The 20,876-nt window shown below is 44.4% G+C and overlaps 1 protein-coding gene across 4 annotated transcripts in view; it reads left to right on the top strand.

Moving 5' to 3' along the window:
• LOC133371517 (hephaestin-like) overlaps positions 1-20,876 on the top strand; it is an 82,972-nt gene that overhangs the window by 40,024 nt on the left and 22,072 nt on the right. For all 4 annotated transcript variants that reach the window (XM_061599053.1, XM_061599054.1, XM_061599051.1 and 1 more), the window contains 6 exons: positions 3,512-3,643; positions 6,096-6,307; positions 8,277-8,421; positions 14,555-14,767; positions 16,602-16,815; positions 20,221-20,360. In XM_061599053.1, the coding sequence (XP_061455037.1) occupies positions 3,512-3,643; positions 6,096-6,307; positions 8,277-8,421; positions 14,555-14,767; positions 16,602-16,815; positions 20,221-20,360 (1,056 nt within the window). The remainder of the gene's footprint in view (positions 1-3,511; positions 3,644-6,095; positions 6,308-8,276; positions 8,422-14,554; positions 14,768-16,601; positions 16,816-20,220; positions 20,361-20,876) is intronic.

Raw genomic sequence — 20,876 nt, 5'->3', positions numbered from 1 at the left:
CAATCCTACTTTCCGTATGATATCTTCTGTGTATAGATTAGATAAATAGGGTGATAAAATACACCCGTCTCACACCCTTTCCGATTGGGAACCAATCAGTTTCTCCATATTCTGTCCTTACAGTAGCCTCTTGTCCTGAGTATAGGTTGCGCATCAGGACAATCAGATGCTGTGGCACCCCCATTTCCTTAAAAGCATTCCAAAGTTTTTCATGATCTACACAGTCAAAGGCTTTGCTGTAATCTATAAAGCACAGGGTGATTTTCTTCTGAAATTCCTTGGTCCGTTCCATTATCCAACGTATGTTTGCGATATGATCTCTGGTGCCTCTTCCCTTTCTAAATCCAGCTTGGACATCTGGCATTTCTTGCTGCATATATGGTAAGAGCCTTTGTTGTAGAATCTTGAGCATTACTTTACTTACATGGGATATTAAGGCAATAGTTCAATAATTACTGCATTCCCTGGGATCCTCTTTCTTTGGAATTGGGTATATTGAATGCTTCCAGTCTGTGGGCCATTGTTTAGTTTTCCATATTTCTTGACAAATTTTTGTCAAAATTTGGACTGATGCATTCTCAGTAGCTTGTAGCAGCTCTATTGGCATGCCATCTGTTCCTGGTGATTTGTTTCTTCCAAGTATTTTCAGAACAGCTTTCACCTCACATTCTATAATTTCTGGTTCTTCATCATACGGTTCCTTCATGAATGAATCTGTCATCCTGGCATCTCTTTTATAGAGTTCTTCAGTGTATTGCTTCCATCTTTCTTTTATTTCATCTCGGTCAGTCAGTGTGTTCCCCTGTTGATTATTCAACATCCCTACTCTTGGTTTAAATTTCCCTTTCATTACTCTAATCTTTTGGAATAGGGCTCTTGTTTTACCCTTTTTGTTGTCCTCTTCTATTTCTATACAATAACTATTGTAATAGTTCTCTTTGTCCCTACGTACTAGTTGCTGTATTGTTGCATTTATTGTTCTGACCGTGTTTCTATCTCCTTTTGCTTTTGCTTTTCTTCTCTCTTTAACCATTTTAAGAGTTTCTTCAGTCATCCATTGAGGTCTTTCTCTCTTTTTAACAAGAGGTATTGTCTTTTTGCATTCTTCCCTGATAATGTCTCTGACTTCAATCCATAGTTCTTCTGGTTCTCTCTCAACCAAGTTTAACGCCTCAAACCTCTTCCTTATTTGATCTTTATATTCTTCTGGGATGTTATTTAAATTATATTTTGGCATTATGATTGCTTTGTTGTTGTTCTTTAGCTTTACTCTGATTTTCGATACGACCAGTTCATGATCTGTACTGCAGACTGCTCCTGGTCTTGTTTTTGCAGAAAGTATGGAACTTCTCCATCTTCTGCTACCAATTATATAATCAATTTGATTCCTATACTGACCATTTGGTGATGTCCACATGTACAGTCATGTTTTTGGTTGCTCAAAAAATGTGTTGGCAAGAAATTATTGGCTTCACAGAATTCAATAAGTCTTTCTCCCGCTTCATTTCTGTCTCCAAGCCCCATTTCCCCACAATTCCTAGTTCTTCTCTGTTCCCTACTTTCGCATTCCAGCCCCCCATGATTATCATCACATCTTGTTTTGGTGTGTGATCAATTTCCTCCTGTACTTCTGCGTAAAATCTCTCCAATTCATCTTCTTCTGTGTTTGCTGTTGGAGCATAACTTGGATGATGGTTGTGTTAATAGGTTTCCCGTTTAATCTCATTGATATCACTCACTCAGACCTTGCGTTAATAGCTCCTAATTGCTTTTGCTACAACACTTCTCACAATTAAAGCAACCCCATTTCTTCTTAATTTCTCATTTCCTGCATGAAATATTTTGTAGTTGTCTGATTGAAAATGTCCCATTCCCGTCCATTTTAATTCACTCACACCAAGTATTGTAATGTTGATACCTTCCATTTCTTGCTTGACAATTTCTAATTTCCCCTGGTTTGTGCTTCTTACATTCCATGTTCCTATTGTGTGTGTCGTACAACTCCAGACTCGCATGTGTGTGCATCAGCCTCTGGGCTTCCTTTCGGCTTTGACCCAGTTGCAGCGCTACTCGTACTTGTCCTTTGTTCTTCCCCAGTAGCTTGGTGAGTGCCTTCTGACCTGGGGGTCTCATCTTCCAGCACCAGGGCTGGTTCTAAAGGGTGGCCAGGTGGGGCACTGGCCCGAGGGCCCCTGGAGCTACAGGGTAACAGGGGCCCTCAGCGGCCCCTCCGCTCCCCTTCCGTGATCCGCAGCGATTCGCGGCCCCGCCACACCCCCTACTTACCTGTCTCCTGCCTTTTAGTATTGCCCTTAATGAAGATGTCAGCCGCGGCTTCCCTAAAGTACTGAAGCCCCTGCCGCCATCTTAGTTGATGGCAGAGATGTAGCACGCACGCATGCCATCAACAGAGATGGTGGTGGAGGCTTCATCCCCTTAGGGAAACTGCGGCCGCCATCTTGGTTAATGCCAATGTAAAAGACAGGAGAAAGGTAGGTGGGTGTGTGGGTGGCGCAAACGTGCAAGCATGCAAGCGCGAATGCGCAAGCATGCCAGGGCCCAGGGAAAGCTGATGCCCAAGGGCCCCGGCATGTCTGGAGCTGGCCCTGTCCAGCACTCTCTCGTGTTGCATTTTGGATACTCTGTTCATAGGGTTTTCGTGGTAAGAGACATTCAGAGGTGGTTTAGCATTGCCTTCCTCTGAGTCTGGATGCATCTTAATCTGGTGTTTCAGCTTTAACCATTCCACCTTGGGTGCCCCTGCTAGGAGTCTAGCCTCTTGGTCTAGACTCTTGAAAGCATTGCTCTGTTTCCTTGACACTCTCAAACCCCCTCACCACGTTAAGGTGTGCATCCTCAAGGGGAATTAATTAATTAGCGTGTTCAATATGCACACATTCAAAGAGTTGGTGTGCATCTATAAAACTTTAAACCAGGAGTGAGGAACCTGTAGTCCTCCGGATGTTGCTGGGCTACAAATCCCATCATCCCTGACCACTGGCCATGCTGGCTCCAGTTACTGGGAGTTGGAATCAACAATATTTGGAGGGCCACAAGTTCCCCATCACTGACCTAAATGGCTAGTGACCCAGATATCTAAAGAAACGCCTTTTCCCAAGCCAATCTGCTCAGGTGCACATCTGCTGAGGGCTTCCTCAGAGCTTACGTGCCAGGTCAGGTGAGTTGAGTAGCAACTAGAGAGAGGGCCTTCTTGCCTGCCTGCCCCATTTGTGGAACTCCCTCCTCTATAAGAGAGGTCATCTGACACCAACGCTGCTGTTATTTAAGTTCAAAGTGTTAAGGGCTTAAGGTCATAATTTTATTTATTTATTTGGTTAATACATTATTTAATGCATTAATCGTTAAGGTATTACAAACTTCCTTGTTCATTTTGCTGCAACAAACTACCATGGGTAACTCCCTCCCCTCCAAAAAAACCCCCATTTTCTTAGTCATTTTGGATATCAGCTCATCCAGGCCTCTTTCCTGCCTCTTCTTTCCCCCCCTGCAGGCCCAGTGATCAAAGCTGAAGTTGGAGATACCATCCAGGTTACATTTGCCAACAAGGCCTCTTGGCCTTTCAGTATTCAGCCCCATGGTGTGTTTTATGAAAAGGAATGGGAAGGAACCCCATACCATGATGGTTTGTTCTTACTTGTGCATTTTCATTTTAGCATAGAAGTTGAACAGTTTAAAAACCTTAGCTGTATAAAAAACTGTGATCTGCACTAGCTAAAGTAAGTCCAGGATAAATAACTTGGTCTGAGAAACTAGAGAGTAATTTCAGTTACTTCCCGTGGGTTTGTTTGGTAAAAAAAAATAGAGGTGCCAGATAAGAGTCCCTTGGGCAATAGCACAAAATGGTTGTCATAGACAGCCAAAAGAAGAGGTGCCAGTACTCTTACCGGTGAATTCCATCACACACAAAAAGCGCCGGCTACTTCAAAAAAGATTGACAATGAAAGGGCAAGTATCATAATGCCTTTATATACATCAGGGGTGGAAAACGTTTTCAGCTTGAGGGCCACATTACCTTCTGGGCAATCTTCTGGGGGCCACATGCCATTGGTGGGCAGAGGCAGAGACAAAAATGGACAGGGCAGCAAGTCTGAGTGTTACATTTGTACAGTAGGCTAGTTTCTGCAGACACACTGACACCCCACCTCTATCTTCCACCCAGGGAAGCAAGAGGCATGTCCAGCGTTCAGGGACTCATTCCAGCCAGCCAGAAACACTCAAAGCAGGCCGGCAAAGGCTGTGGCTCAGGAGAGGGTGTGGCCAGGGGGGAGTCCCAAGGGCCAAACAGAATGGCCTGGAGGGCTTCGCTTGACCCTCCCCAAACTTGGAGGTTCCCTATCCCTGAAATAATGGATGGTGCACCTACATTTGGCATATCATGTGCTGTTCTGTTCATCCCCTCTCCAAAAACTTCGCTGTATGCATTTTTACTTTTGCTTATATTCCTGTCACAAGCTGCTCTGACAAGGGGGCAAATAGATACCTAAAACAAACAAATCAAATTCATAAAAAATTAAGTGGCTGTATACTATAGCCAGTATGGGTTTTTCACTTTCCGCAATAAATTGAAAATACCCCCCATGCCATTCTGATGCTTCCCATAAGTTCATTTCAAAACAAAACCTTACAAATAGTCCTAAACTCAGAAACACTTGCTTAACACCCTCTAAGTTTTCATGGTGATACACAAAGCAGTCAGAGAGAATTGAGCTTTCAAAGTGTAAAAAGAGAGAGAAACCAGACCCCTGTCGGACATTTTTCTGTCAGAGTTCTCATAATTTGTTGAAATTCATTAAAAATCAGCCATGTTCACAGACTACCTGTAATCCTATCATTGACCTTGCCCCATACTCTGACCGTCTTGTGCAGTTTCAAAGTTTAAAAAATGCCTGACTGTTTTTTAATTAATTTATGAAATTTAACATTGAAGTCTATTATTACATCAGGCATGCTCAGTAAGAACCGTCAATGTTCTAAAAGCCAGACTCACAGCTGTTTGGATTGGCTAATCAGGAGGCCACACCCATGCCAGACCTTGATTTCACTTTAGACAGTCATGGCTTCCCTCAAAGAATCCTGGGAAGTATAGTTTATGAAGGGGCCTGAGAGGAGACTCCTATTCCCCTGACAGAGCTCTGGTAGCCAGAGTGCTTTAACAGTCAGCTGCTCTGATTGAAGCTCTGTGAGGGAAACAGGGCATCTCCTAGCAACTCTCAGTACCCTTCACTAACTACTCTTACAGGATTCTTTGGGAGAAGCCATGACTGTCTGAAGGGAAATAAAGGTCTGGTGTGGATGTGGCTAGGGACAGCTTTGGTTTAAAATTTGGTGGGAGACTACATGTGCCTGCTGTAGAATAAAAAGGTGGAGGAAAAGCTGAAAAAGAATGATACTGTTCACAATGTTTCCCTTTTGGAAAGGAAAGGAGTTTCCTGTCTGCCCAATGTCTACCCACCCAAGCTCAGAGGCACATGTTACCAGATTCTTCCAAGCTATACAGGAAGTGGATTGGACTGTGAAAGACCAACCCAAATTGTGTTTGCATTTTGACAAATTTATAGGGCAGTCCAATATCTCAGAGAGGAGGTCAGGTCTCCTGCTCCGCTGGTACATTCACTATAGTTGCCCAATTTCCCTGCTTTTAAAAGTTTGATAGAAATGTCTGTTGGCTATAGGTATGTTCTTAAACCGCAAGGTTTTTTTTCCTGTTAGTGAATATAAAATTATGGATGGTTTGGAAAATGGAACTAGAAAAATGTGTGCCTACCACTCATAATGGCCTTGGGGCCATCAAATGGCACTGATCAGCAGTAAGAGCTCTCACTGGCTCTAACTGTTTACACTAGGAATAGCCAAACTGGTGCTCTCCAGATATTGGTTGGACTGTGGTGTCCATCATCCCTGATCATTGGCCATGTTGGCTGAGGCTCATGGGAGCTGAAATCCAACAATATCTGGAGGGCACCAGGCTGGCTATCCCTGGTTTGCACTGTCTCCTCTGAGCTGCTTTGAAGGGCCTGCAAATGCAGGCTTAATACTAAAGGTACAAGTAGCATGATCCTTCTTGCATGTTAAAGGTTTGTCCAGGAACGGGGGTACCGTGAAACCTCTTGGGAACTTCGTATACCACTGGAAAGTCCCGCAGCATGTTGGGCCCACAGCAACAGACCCTCCTTGCCTGACGTGGATGTACTCTTCTGCAGTGGATCCGGTGAGAGACACCAATTCTGGCTTAGTGGGCCCCTTACTCATCTGTAGACCTGGAACTCTCAATGAAAGGAATAAGCAGGTAAGTTATATTGCTCTGTAGTTATGCTGTTGACTGATATCAGCAGAAGGAACTGGAGAAGGTAATCTTTCGAGTCCCAAACTATGTTAGGGCTGCTGCATCTCCACCATCAAAACTGCCAGCCCTTCAAGGTCTGAATTCCTCTGTTCCACTTGATTTGCTGTGGTTTGTGGTGGGTGGGTGGGGACTTGCAGGAGGATGAAGAGGATGAAGAATGTAATATGTTGGTCTTTCAAGCCCTTGGGAACAGGTTACCTGAAAAGTCCACCTTCTCCCATATATATATCTGTCCAGACCTTAATATCCTCTTCAGAGGTCCTGGTTTGAGGACCTCCACTGAACAATGGAGGCAAGTAACCAAGAGGGTGAGGGCCTTTGCAGCAGTGGCACCTCAACTATGGAATTGCCTCTCCAGGGAGGCTTCCCTGCTATCAGCTTCATGGTCTTTCCGGTGCCAGGCTTTTTCAAATGTTATCCCATTGATTGTATGCTATCTTTTCAGTTATACTATGAATTTGGCTTTTAGGTGTCTCTCTGCTGGTAATGTTTTATGCTGCATTTGCTTTTATTATATTTTTAATACACTTTTATACTCGGGTGGCCAATATAAACATCATAAATAAATAATACAAAACTGGCTCTGTATAAGGTGCATTGGGCACCTATGAGATGCTCCAACCTGATAAACCTGCAACCTGGCACATTTATTTATTACTTTATTTTATTTATTTATTTGATTGATTGATATCCCACCCTTCCTCCCAGCAGGAGCCCAGGGCAGCAAACAGAAGCGCTAAAAACACTTTAAAACATCATAAAAACAGACCTTAAAATACATGAAAACAAAACAACATTAAAAACATTTTTTTAAAAAGCTTTAAAAACATCTTTTTAAAAGGGTTAAAAACATTATTTAAAAAAACACATATTAACTAGCCCAGCAGGAGGTCAGGGCGGCAAACAAAAGCAAAAGCAGGGCACTGACACATTTAGTAGTGTAGTGGCAAATTCAGAAGTGCAAGGTCCCCTCATAATAAAGTTCTGAGGGTAGACAATATTTGTATGCAAAAACTAGAGAAATAGGGAAGAAATTTGATTCAGTTTGCGTTTAATGGTGAGCTTCCCTAATTCATACTTTCTGAAATAATATGCAAACCAAAACACAGCTACCCTTTGAAATTTGATCTTCTCTGAAATTTGCAGCGCAGTTCTCTAGCCGAGTGGTGTGTTCAGAAAAGCAAAGGTTAGGGGAAAGTGTGCATAAAAATGCATACATTTGTGAAAAGAGCATACAAAAGTGCATTATAGTAGGGGGAAATTGCTTGCAAAAATGTGTATATTAGGAGAAATTTGCACTCAAATGCTGATGAATTTTCATGAGCATTTTTTTAAACATAAAATTCGCAAAGCAGCACGAAAGTGTGGACAGCTGAACTTAAGACTGGGAAAATGAGAAACGGAGAGAGCCCAGACTGGACAGGTTTGCCCAACCCTATCTGAAGGCTCTGTCTACTCAGAAATAAGTCCCATTGAATTCAGTAGGGCTTGGCCTGCCCCAGGTGAGTGGGGCTAGGATTGCAGCATTAGTTGCTGGGAGTGAAACGATGGGAAGGGGCTCTTGTGTTTCTGCCCTGCTGCCAGAAGCAGCTACCAGCCCTGCTGCCAGAAGCAGCTACTTGGCCAGCACTGGGAGGAGGATTCTGGACTAGAGGGACCTTGGTCTGATCTAGTTGGGTGGTTCGTCTGTTTTTAAGCAGGTTCCATTTTGTTTTTTCTTGGAATTGCCAACTGGGGATCCCCAGACATGTGTGTGTTTTGCCTTCCTTGCTTTCAGTCCACCATTTAGCAGTAAAAATAAGAAATAAAAATGCATTCTTGGTGCGCGCTAGTCTATAAATGACAGATTATTGGCACATGAGAATCTGCCTATTTTTAAAACCTGACACCCTGTGTGTTTTCATTATCCTAGAAAGGTGTGGATAAGGAGTTCTATCTCTTGTTCGCTGTGTTTAATGAAAACTTAAGCTGGTATCTGGATGCAAACCTGAAATATTTCTTGAGCAACGACCATGCTTTTGAGGATCAAGCCTTCAAGGAGTCCAACAGGATGCATGGTACGTCCACATACCTGCTCTTGGAGGTTAGGGAATGAAGACTCAGCTAAACATTAGATGACATAGCGATTAATAGTTGCATCTAAAATTTGTGGAGATGGGCATAAATAACTGCATGTGTGTGGGTGGGGATTGGCATAAATGGAAAAGAGACTAAATGATAATGGGGATAAGTAATAGGTATTTGATGCTTCTGTACCTCCAGTCTGAACTTTCACTCAGGATAATCCAATCAAGAGTATAAGAATATAAGAGGCGTCCTGCTGGATCAGACCAAAGCTTCATTGATCATTCTGCTTCCCATAGTATCTATCTGGAAAATGGGAGAAGAGCCCTGAAGGTAATAGCCTTCCCTGCTCATGCCCCCCAGCAACCAGTATTCATAGAATCATAGAATAGTAGAGTTGGAAGGGGCCTATAAGGCCATCAAGTCCAACCCCCTGCTCAATGCAGGAATCCAAATCAAAGCTTTCCCAACAAATGGCTGTCCAGCTGCCTCTTGAAGGCCTCCAGTGTCGGAGAGCCCACCACCTCTCTAGGTAATTGATTCCATTGTTGTATGGCTCTAACAGTTAGGAAGTTTTTCCTGATGTCCAGGCAAAATCTGGCTTCCTGCAGATATTCAGGGGTAGACTTCCTCTGAAATGGGAAGTTCCATATAGCCATCATGGCTAACAGATGTTGTCTCCTCCATGAATTTGTCTAACCCCAATTAAAGGCATCAAATCCCATTATTTAATAATGTATTGTATGGAGAAGTACTTAATTATACAAAGAGAAGCCAAGACATGGGGAGCTGCCTTATACAGAGGAAGGCCATTGGTCTGTCTAGCTCATTCCTGTTTACACTCACTGTTAGTTGCTCTCCAGGTATTTCATGCAGAGGTTTCTCCCAGCCCAACTTGGGGATGGCAGGGATTGAACTTGGGATCTTCTATATGCAAAGCAGGTACCACTAAGCTATAACCCTTCCTGTGCATTCTGCAGCTGTGCTGTGACCCCTCCAGAACTATGATGTTCTGGATGGATGCGCTCTGTGCAATAAGGAATGCCATCTGACAATCCTAAACATCACTTCCAGTCCTCATATTGAGGAAGCAATGACTACTGTTTGGCCCTTTCTAGAGGTGACTGTGGCATGCTGGCAGGATTCAGGCCCAGAGATATATCAGACAGAACGAATCTCCAGGAATGAGCCCAAGGCAAGCCCTGAGAGACGGCAGTTCCCAAGCAAACCCAACAGTCTTTGTAGTGTGAGATTTTGAGAAACCAAGGCACCCAAGCTGGTACTGAAAGTCCAAGTTACCTTTTGCTGAATATGGTTCTGGCTTCTCAAACTGGATTCTGGGCAGGTGGACAGGCTAAGGAATCCTTGGGACAGGCATGGATGGTCACCCAAGTATGCAAGGACAGCTTAGAGGACTGAACCGCCACCCCTTCCAGCTGGAAGGCTTGGCCTTCTTATTCAAAACCTGAGCACTAAAACAGGTGTTGCCAACCTTTTTCAGCCACATTTGCAAACAGGAGAAAGCTGTTGCGCGTACATAGGAACTTTATACTGAGTCAGACACATTGGTCCATCTAGCTCAGTACTGACGGGCGGTGACTCTCCAGGACTTCAGGCAGGGGTCTCTCCCAAGCCTACCTGGAGATGCTATCAGGGATTGAACCTGGGGCCTTCTGCATGCAAGGCAGATGCTCTGCCACTGCGCTTGGCCCTTCCCCTTTCACACACACCAAGTACACCCCACAACCTTTTCTATTGGCTACAGTAGAATGATTCTTTCAAAGCTAATTTCAGTGGGGGAGGGAACCCCGTGAACACCAGGGAAGGCCTCTGTGGTCACATGTGTGCCCATGGCAACCGCATTGGCAATTGGTGCACTAAAACACAGGGCTGGAAAGACCCAGCCAAAGGTCCCACTCTGGATCCTGATAAGTAATTTGTCTGCCACAGGCTCTCTCCTTTATGGAGCTCGATCCAATGTGATGGGGCACCCCAGGAGTCACGATTCCCTCACACACGGACACCCAATCCCATTGGATTTCTGCCTCGCCTCACTTTGCTTCCTAAACCTCCAGTTCTGTAAATCATCTGCTTGAACCCCACACCTGTACAAAGGGTGGGTGGCTGGAAAAGTGCAAAAGATACTGTGGTCAAGAAAAGGTTGGCCAAAATAAAATGGTTTAGCCTGGAGGGATTATGGGGAATATCATGCGTAGGTTTCTGGGATGCTTTAAGCTGGGAAAAATTAGGGTGTCTCATACTGTCCAGCTGCTTGTTGGTCTAAAAGGGAGACAGCTGTATCTATCTGTACTGCCTGGTACAGGTCAGGAGGCCTGAGTAGCCATAAATTAGTAGCCCTGTCCTTGCAATGAGCTTCTTGACCATTCCATCATCAAGAGGTGCCATGATTGGCTAATTGACCCTCTTGCTGTTGCTAGGCAAATTCCCATAAAAGAAGGGCTAACGGTATAGCTGATGGCTCCATTCCATTTTGACTGTGTGATGTCTATTGGTATAAGGAGCTAAGGGGACCTGCTCTTATATTTTTCTGTCTGTGACAATTTAGCTTAAGTTGGGTAAGCTTTGTTACTTTATGTCTGTGTGGAACTTTGTCACAGTATTTTTGTATAGATGTTGACCATGCCTAACTCTGTTTGAGAGTGTTTGGCTTAAAGGAGCTGTATGCTGCTCTTATTATTATACAGCCACGAGAGTGGCTGTATACTATAGCCAGAATGGATTTTTTGCATTCAGCAATGTTAAATTGAAAATACCACCCCATGCCATTCAGATCTTTTTATTTATTTATTTTAATTTATTGTACCTTTAATTAATTTATTTTAAGATCGTTATACATCTTTATTTTAAAGATGTTACATGAAGGTCCAGTACTAAATGGAAAGCTTCTAATGTTCTACAAAAGACCTTGCTTTCTTCTCTTTTTTATTTTTTTATTTATTTATTCTTTTCCATCTCTGAAGCATAAACAGGTTATCTGGAAGTTACAAAGGGTATTCCATTATCCATAAGCATTCTGTAATTTTTACTTTGGGCAATTATTATTTGTTTGTTTCTTTTTTATTATACAGCCACAAGAGTGGCTGTATACTATAGCCTGCGTGGATTTTTTGCATTCTGCAATGTTAAATGGAAAATACCCCCATGCCATTCTCATGCTTCCCATAAGTTCATTTCAAAACAAAATCTTACAAAACGAATAGTCCTGAACTCAGAAATGCTTGCTTAACAACCCTCTAAGTTTTCATGGCAATACACAAAACAGTCAGAGAGAACTGAGAGTTCAAAGTGTAAAAAGAAAGAGAAAAAACAGACCTGTTGGACATTTTTCTGTCAGAGTTCTCATAATCTGTTGAAAATAATTAAAAATCAGCCACGTTCACAGAGTACCTATAATCCTATAGTTGAGCTTGCCCCATACTCTGACCTTCATCTTCTGCAGTTTAAAAGTTTAAAAAATGCCTGGCTGTTTTTTAATTAATTTATGAAATTTAACATTGAAGTCTATTATTACATCAGGCATGCTCAGTAAGAACACTGTCAGTGTTCTAAAAGCCAAACTCACAGCTGTTTGGCTTGCCTAATCGGGGTCACACCCACGCCAGACCTTTACTTCACTTGAGACAGTCATGGCTTCCCCCAAAGAATCATGGGAATCCTCCTATTCCTCTGACAGAGCTTCAGTGGCCAGAGTGGTTTAACAGTCAGCCGCTCTGATTGAAGCTCTGTGAGGGGAACAGGGTGTCTCCTAGCAACTCTCAGCACCCTTCACTAACTACACTTCCCAGGATTCTTTGGGAGAATCCATGACTGTCTAAAGTTAAATAAAGGTCTGGTGTGGGTGTCGCCAGGGACAGTTTTGGTTTAAATTTTGGTGGGAGATTACATGTACCTGCTGTAGAATAATAAGGTGGGGGAAATGCTGAAAAAGAATGATACCGTTCACAATGTTTCCCTTTTGGAAAGTAAAGGGGCTTCCCCTCTGCCCAGTGTCCGCCCACCCAATCTCTTCCCCTCCCTGCCCCTCCCCCAGGTCAGTTTCACCTATCCTAAGCATGATTGCAGGGGAGTAAACCCCACTGAACTCAATAAGCATGCAAATGATCAATCCATTCTCAGCAAACTTGGGCAGGATCCCATTTCTTAGCTCCCGGATTAAAAAGCAGGGAAATTCACTAATAGGCCAAAAAAACCTTGCAGTGTAAGAATGTACCTATAGCCAACAGATATTTCTGTCAAACTTTAAAAAGCAGGGAAATTGGGCAACTATAGTGAATGCACCAGAGGCGCTGGAGACCTGACCTCCTCTCTGAGATATTGGACTGCCCTACAAATTTGTCAAAATGCAAACACAATTTGGGTTGGTCTTTCACAGTCCAATCTACTTCCTGTGTAGGTTGGAAGAATTTGGTAACGTGCCTCTGAGCGTATGGTGAGTGGTGGCAACACCTGCAATCAGCCCAAATAACAGAAAAAATACGTGCTGTGTTGGTCTTGTTTTAGCATGGAGGAAGCAACAGTATTAAGACAGTTGATACAGTTCACTTTAAATATGTTTGATTTATTTTGCAATTTTAGTGAAGTTTCCTATAGTAAATCATTTTCTTTTGCTTCTGTTTTTGTGAATATGTGAAGTGCAGCAACACTTTGCAACACTAAAAAAGCTCCAAAACAATTGTGGAATAATGGCACTGACTGTTCTGCAGAATAGTTTCCAATGGACATGAGTGTCTCAGTTTGCACAAGATAAAACAGTGGGAGGTGCAATATATTCTAGCAAATTTCTAGGTTGCTCTATGTTTTTAATTGACCATGCCCGCCTTTCCTTAAGTGGGATGGTTTACGCATAGCAGGCTGAAAACATGCATCTTGGGCAGGCCAAGGTTGTTTTTTCCAACAGCTAGAGTCATTGTTTAAGTAGCAGCATATATTGTAATCCATCTGCTTTTACTTCAAACTGCAGTTTCAGATTCAACGGTTGATGCGCCCCAAACAGAAATGGAGCATAACCTCCAACTTGAAACACAAAAGAGTGTCTTCACCATCATATGACATTGACCAATAAAAAGGCTTTGAAATTAATAAAAATAAATTTGACACAGATTTCTAGGATGAATAATGAGAGAAATATAATTTTCTAGGTTAAATTCTCTGTAGAAACAGTAGTAACACAGGGAAGAAGTAAAATAAGAAGAACACCAACAAACATACAAAAATGTCATTCTCCATCTTTGCAGATGGCAGGTATTGCAACCACTCACCATATGCTTAGAGGCACATGTTACTAAATGCTTCCAAGATACACAGGAATTGGATTGGACTGTGGAAGACCACCCAAATTGTGTTTGCATTTTGACAAATCTGTAGGGCAGTCCAATATTTCAGAGAGGAGATCAGGTCTCCTGCTCTCTTAAAAAGTGTTGCTATTTTTAGTCTCATGTGCAATTTTTTAAAACAAAACAACCCTCTCCACTGAATATTTCTGCATTGCAACTAATCTTAGGAATGCTTCTTGCAGTATTTTCCGTACTATGATACAAGGTGTGCAATCGTCAGATGAGGACTGGGCCGATCCCCACGGTGCTCTAAATGGCAGCTCAAAAGAAACAAGCCCACCCTTCCCTCAAATATATCTTTGACGCTTCCTCCCCCCCCCCTCGGTCTCCCTTTTCAGTTTAGTCCTACGGGGAAGAGCCAGTCATTGGGGGAAGCTGCCATCTGGGCAAGCTGTTAGGCTCTTGTGGCCAGTGGCCAGCTGTATCATGAGGCATCCGTGTTGTCTTTTTGCCAGATGCTGTATTGCAGCCCCCCTCCCTCAACCTGGCATCCTCCAGGTATTGTTGGACTACAACTTCTGTCAGGCCAAGCCAGCATGGCCAATGGTCAAAGGTGGCGGGAGTCGTAGCCCAGCAATATCTAAAGGGCAGCAGTTGAGGAAGGCTGCTGCACTGACACTCCTGGTTTCATCTGATATTGAGAGGTTTTATGCATGGTGTTGCAAATGCTTCTACGATATTATGAACCACCCTGTGACCCTAACTGGACGAAGAGTCAAATAAATCCATGTCTTTTCATTTTGTCTCCCTTTCATTTTTTTCCTCCTTCAAGCCATTAATGGGTTCATATTCAGCAATGTGCCTCTCCTGGATGTATGCAAGGGGGAAACAGTCTCGTGGCATCTCTTGGGCCTTGGCACTGAAGCAGACATCCATGGCGCAGTCTTCGAGGGAAATACGGTCTTGATCCATGGGATGAGGCGAGATGCAGCCAACCTCTTCCCTCACACGTTTGCCACGGCCCTCATGCAGCCCGATAGCGAAGGTAAGTGCCTGACCCCACCCCCCCATCTCAGGTTTCCATTGGGCTTCTTGGGGAAAGGAAGGCCATAGCGCAGCGGCAGAGCATCTGCCCTGCATGCAGAAGGTCCCAGGCTCAATCCCTGGCATCTCTGGGTAGGGCTGGGGATGTCCCCTGCCTGAAACCCTGGGGAGCTGCTGCCAGTCAGTGTAGACAATACTGAGCTAGATGGACCAATGGGTCTGACTTGACTGTAAGGCAGGTTCCTACGGTCCTTCCAGTGGGGCTTCCCATGCCGCTTTCACAGTGAAGGCAGACATGCCATTTGTAGAGCAGCAGGGTCTGTCTGGAAGCACCCTCGATATGTGCAGTGCAAACATAACTTTTCCTTTCCAAGGGTGAACTGCGGGGGGGGGGGCAGTTCTGCAAGATTGCAGCAAAAGCCTGTTAGGGATGGTGGCAACTGACATGGAAGACGCCTCTCCCTTCTCCAGAATCCCTAGAGACATTTTGCAGAAGTTGTTGTTTCTCAAACGAAGGTAATCTATGAACGTGTATGCTCTTGTGCTGGAAGACCTGGGTTCAAACCCCCACTTAGCCATGAAGCTAACTGTGTGACTTTGGGCCAGTCACTGTTTCCCAGCCCAATCCACCTTACAGCAGGGGTTCCCAACGGTGGTTTGCAACCTTCATTCAGATGTCCCATGGCATGTCTGTGGATGTATGGTTGAAGACAAGAGGTGGCAAATCCATTGCATTAAATGTTCCTGTTGATTTTTCATTGCATTTCTGTTGTTGCTTTTATTTCTTGGATTGCATCACCATTTGAATCCTATGGACATAAAAGAAGCAGTAACATCCAATTAAAGATCATACAGCATCTAGCTGAGCGCATGGCAATTGCTACAAGAGGCACAAAAATCATTAAGTGGTCTGCGAAGACCCTCAGCAATTTTCAAGTGGTCTGTGCAAAAAACAAAAAGCTTGAGAACTACTGCCTTACAGGGTTGATGTAAAAATAAAATGAAGGGGGGAGAACTATGTATGTTGCCTTGGAGAAAAGGCAGGAAAAATGTAGTAAATAAATAACAGTAGGGTTAGGGTTAGTTAGAGAGCACTACTGGAAGCCCTGTTTGATTTGAAGTACCCGTTGTTTGGTTTGATAGAATACAAGTCTGTCCTGCAAATGACAAAGCCAGGAGAAAGGTGGGCTCTCGCAGGAGGTAGAGAAGCCACTGTGCACAGCTTTCTCCAACCTGACACCCTCTGGATGCTTGGGCTACAACTCCCATCAGCCCCGGCCTGATCAACCACATGATGCTGGGGCTCATGAGAGCACACGGTGCTGTCTGGGGCTGGTGGGAGCTGTAATCAAAAACATCTGGAAGGCACAAGCATGGGAAAGGCTACTTAGTATAATTCTGCTGAAGGAGCCTCTTTGTCATCATTTGGGTGTTATTATTATTAAAAGTTGTTGCCTGCCCTTCACTCAGAGGTCCCAGGATGGGTCAAAAACAATTTAAAACAAGCTAATACCACAAAAATAGGGTAGACCCTAAAAATATTCATGTCAGGGGTCAAAGGCTAGGGTAAAGAAGAGCATCTTCAGCATTCACCTAAAACTGAACAGTGAAGTTGCCAGAAATTCCTCTGTGGGAAGGGAGTTCCACAACTTAGGGGCTACCACAAAGAATGCCCTCTCCTGGGCCACCACCACCCCAAGCTTCTGAGGGTGGCAGAACTACCAAAAAGGCACCTTCTGCTGATCTCAACATCCAAGAGGGTCTGGGGGCGGCGGGGGGGGGCAGAGGTGGTCTTTCAGATATTTGGGACCCAAGTCATTTATGCTGTCATTTAGGGACTTTTCAGGTATACTGTCAGACTAGCAACCACTATCAGTCTGGGATGAGAGGACATTACTCAGTTCAGCCGTGTGGGAGGAAGACACCATTTCCTGATCAACAATACGAGAGAGCAAGGACCGTGTACATCATGGCAGAGGAGATGGAGTGGGACTACGCCCCAGACCGCAGCTGGGAGCTGGAAAGGCACAACAGCTCTGCGGAGGAAAGGTATTGCGACAGGTTCAGAAATGACTTCTGCCTCATCTCCTGTCACGCTCCAGGGGGCACCCTCTGGAGTAAGGTCCCTGCGCTCTCTCACCAAAGTACTTACCAGGACAGATAGGGCTTCTGGTGCAGCATACTCCAAACACAGAGAATCCATATAGGACAAAACAAAGTCCAGAAGGAAGATCAGTATTGCCAGGTATTCCACAGGTACAGCAGGGCAGCATCACTAGTGCCAGGAACACAGAGCCGGAGACCTGGGTTGTGTCTAGCAAGTGGAAGGCTCCAGAAGAGGTGCTTGTATCCTCTGGCCTCCTAAACTGACCCTACCCACAGCTGCTGGCAGTGAAGAAATATCAGGGATTGCTTATGCATGGGTTGACCCCTTACTCACAAGTAGACCACTGACTCTGGGTCCAAAAACACTTACTGTGGTGTTGCTCTTTGGCCTGAACCTGAAGCTTCTGGTGCCAGCACTCTTGAGGACTTGGGGGTTTGGCCTGCACCTTCTCCTCTGACATTTCCAGAGGTTCTTCCTCAGGTATCAACCCAGAGGGCCCCTCAAGGTTTGGATTCAGGGGGCCCTGCCTGTTCCTCAAGGTCCCTGACCTGTGGGGTGTCTTGTTCATCCTCTGGAGACTCAGAGTCTGGCACCAGGTCTGGGCTAGGTCTGATATCTCCATGCCACATTGGCCGATGTAAGTTTTTAAAAAACACTTTACAAATTTGCATGCTGCCTTTCAAAACAAATGTTTTCACACAGCAGCTTAGTTTCATTTTTAAAAATCTACCATTTAAAAAGAGCATCATAAGACAATTCCTAATCCATACCCATAAGGAAGGTTACAATTTTAAAACAGAGAGTTTAAAAACCCAGCACATCATTTTAACTCAAAGCAGATTGAAATAAACTAGTTTTTAAAGCCCACTTAAAAGCAATCAAGGAGCTAGATGGACCTCCCTTGGGAGGTAGATCCCTAACATGTGGGGCCACCGTGAAAAGATCCTGTCTCTTCCATCCTCTTTGGTGGCAGGCCAGCAAAGTCTCTAAGGCCGGGTGCAGGCAGCCCTTCAGGTAATTTCTTCCCAATCTGTTTATGGCTGCAGGAACAAGCTCCATTTTATTCATGATTATATATGATGATTTAAGTGAGATTTTAAAATGCAAAACCCCACATAACTCAAGACAATTTATTTCTTTTTGAATAGGAGTTGGCAAACTCCTGTCCCCTCCTTTTTTCTCCAACGTCTCAAGAATCTTTTTTAGAATGTTTTAGAATGTTTTTGTTGTTTTGTTTTAGTGTATTTTAAGGTCTTTTTGTGATGTTTTGAGGTGTTTTTGGTGTTTCTGTTTGCCGCCCTGAGCTCCTGCTGGGAGGAAGGGCAGGATATAAATTAAATAATAAATAAATAATAAATAAGAATCTAGAAACAGCTGAAAAGCATGGAATGGCCAGGGCAAGGTGGTGGAGATGTTAATTGTGTCCTTCACATCCAAAGTAATGCACATGGACATCTAAAGCACACCACCACCACAAAAGACCATTAAGTCCAAGGTCTAAAATGCCCTACTTGTGCTCCTGATGGGAAGGAAGGATGCTCTGCCTCAGTGGTGCCATGTAGAAAGGCAAAGAGCTCAAAAGCCCACACTGGAAGACACGTTCAAGGTCCACTTGCCAAAACCAAAGGAAAGCAGTGAGTCTGAAGCACAGTTGTCGTTGTGACTTTTTCTCCTTCATATTAATTGTTGCAGTGTGTCCCCGAGGAGGATTCATACCTAAGCACATGGGCCCATTGAATATTATTATTATTATTATTATTATTATTATTATTATTATTATTATTAATTTATATACCACTTTTTGGGCAAAAGCCCCCAAAGTGGTGAACAAAACATTATAAAACATATTACAAAAAAAATTACATAAGAAATAAACAGTAAAAAATATACAGTAAAAATACAATGCAACAAAAACGATGCAACAAGAACAGAGGAAAAACTTTTCTCCTTCTCTCTTTATCACACAATAGTTGCTTAGATTGCAGAACAAGTAAGTGGGCAAGTATTAGGGATGTTTCCTTGTGGAATTACCCCAAATGATCTAGAACTGTGTCTTCAACTTTGGGTCCGAGGTGTTGTTGGACTACAACTCCCATCCACCCCAGCCAGTGGCCAAGGATGATAGGAGTTGTAGTCCAGCAACATCTGGGGACCCAAGGTGGAAGAACAGTGCTCTAGAACACTGGACAGGATTGGATAACAGCCCCCCTCCCCAGATAGCACTCCTGGAGAGCACACACTTCACCTTGGATCCCCCATTCCCCTCCCCACAATCTATTGGAAGAGGCAGCATTCAGTGAAGGTTCCTTTGCTCTCCCTTCCACCTGGCTGCTGGGTGGACGCTGAGCTCCAGCTGAAACGCCTGACATTTGCTGTTGCATACCATTCTGACCTTTTCAAACATCTGCACCTAAAAGGATGTGCGTGTGGGCCTCAAACCTGCTCGACCCTCTTCTGCTGTGCCTTCCCAGCAATACAATGTGGAGGAGACGGGCAGCCTTTGAGGCCTTAGATATGTGGATTGCAGCAAGATGGTCTAAGGTGGGGTGGGGAACCTCGGGCCAGGGGCCAAATGATGCCTTCTTCAGTCCTGTGGACACCCCAGGCCACAGCCCCTATCCCAGGATTACAACTCTCAGCAGCAAACCTCTGCACCCCCTTGAGTGCTGCTGCCTGGCTGGAATGTGCCCTTGAACGTAACACCTTTTCCTTGCCTGGATGGAGAGTTGATGGGTCGGTGTGGAAAAGCCTCAGACAAAGGTCAGAGGCACATAAGAACATGAGAACATAAGAAGAGCCTGCTGGATCAGGCCAGTGGCCCATCTAGTCCAGCATCCTGTTCTCACAGTGGCCAATCAGGTGCCTGGGGGAAGCCCGCAAGCAGGACCCGAGTGCAAGAACACTCTCCCCTCCTGAGGCTTCCGGCAACTGGTTTTCAGAAACATACTGCCTCTGACTAGGGTGGCAGAGCACAGCCATCATGGCTAGTAGCCATTTTTGCCTCAGTCCCCACCCACCACTGGCACGCGGCCCCTGGAAGGTTGCCCATCAGGGAATAAGGCCCTCGGCTGGAAAAGCTTCCTTGCCCCTGGCCTAAGGGATCCCCCCAAAGCCATTCCGCCAGTGTCAGCAAGGAGGCACCCCGGGATATTTGCACTTTTCGTTCTCCCCAGTCCAGGGTCCATACAATCTCCCTGTTAAGCTAAGCCTTTTCCTCATGACTCTTGAAGCCTTTCATCTCAGCTGCTTCCCAGAGATCAAATCTGTCTAGCCACATACAGATTTGTGTTGTTTTATTAATGCCAACAGAGCATCATTAATGCAAAAAGGAATTTTGAAATCCGCAGCTACGGCAATATATTTCTGAGCTGTGGGAATGGACTCCTTGGCTCCAAGTACAAGAAAGCTGTTTACAGAGAATACACTGATGGGTCGTTCAAGACCCCGAAGAACAGGACGGATGGCGAGGAGCATCTAGGAATACTGGGTAAGGATTTACCTGCAGGAGGTGCTGCCTCCAATCAGGCAAGATTGAGGCTCTTCCAGACGGGCTTATTCTGCAAACAGGGTATTGAGATATTGCAATTGCAAACGGGTCTTTGGCAACAGGGTTGTTTGTTTGAGTATCTATCAGATTTTCCACAGAAAAGGGTAAATATGGATTGGAATAAAATATGGACTGGCATTTTGACACTGCAAAAAAATTGCACGCCTGAGGTGTACCAGTCCCACAATAAACACTCATCTGGAAGCACCCTCAGTTTTAAGCCTGGTCAACACACGTAGCAAAATGAGATTTGGAGGTGGTAGAAAGAACTGCCCCATTTTGGTCTGCGAATGGGGGGGGGTCATTTCTGAATTGTCCCCATGTAAAACATCCTCTGCAAGTGAAGAAGACTAATGTATTATAAATGTGCTAAGGTGCCACAAGACACTCCATTGTTTGTACTGTGATAGACTGACTTGGTTGGCTACCCGACTACAGATTGTTACAACAGGGAGA

The sequence above is a fragment of the Rhineura floridana genome, chromosome 16, assembly GCF_030035675.1.
Source record: "Rhineura floridana isolate rRhiFlo1 chromosome 16, rRhiFlo1.hap2, whole genome shotgun sequence".
Taxonomy (NCBI): Eukaryota; Metazoa; Chordata; class Lepidosauria; order Squamata; family Rhineuridae; genus Rhineura; species Rhineura floridana.
The sequence above is the reverse complement of the archived record's forward strand: the minus strand, read 5'-3'. Positions and strand labels throughout refer to the sequence as shown.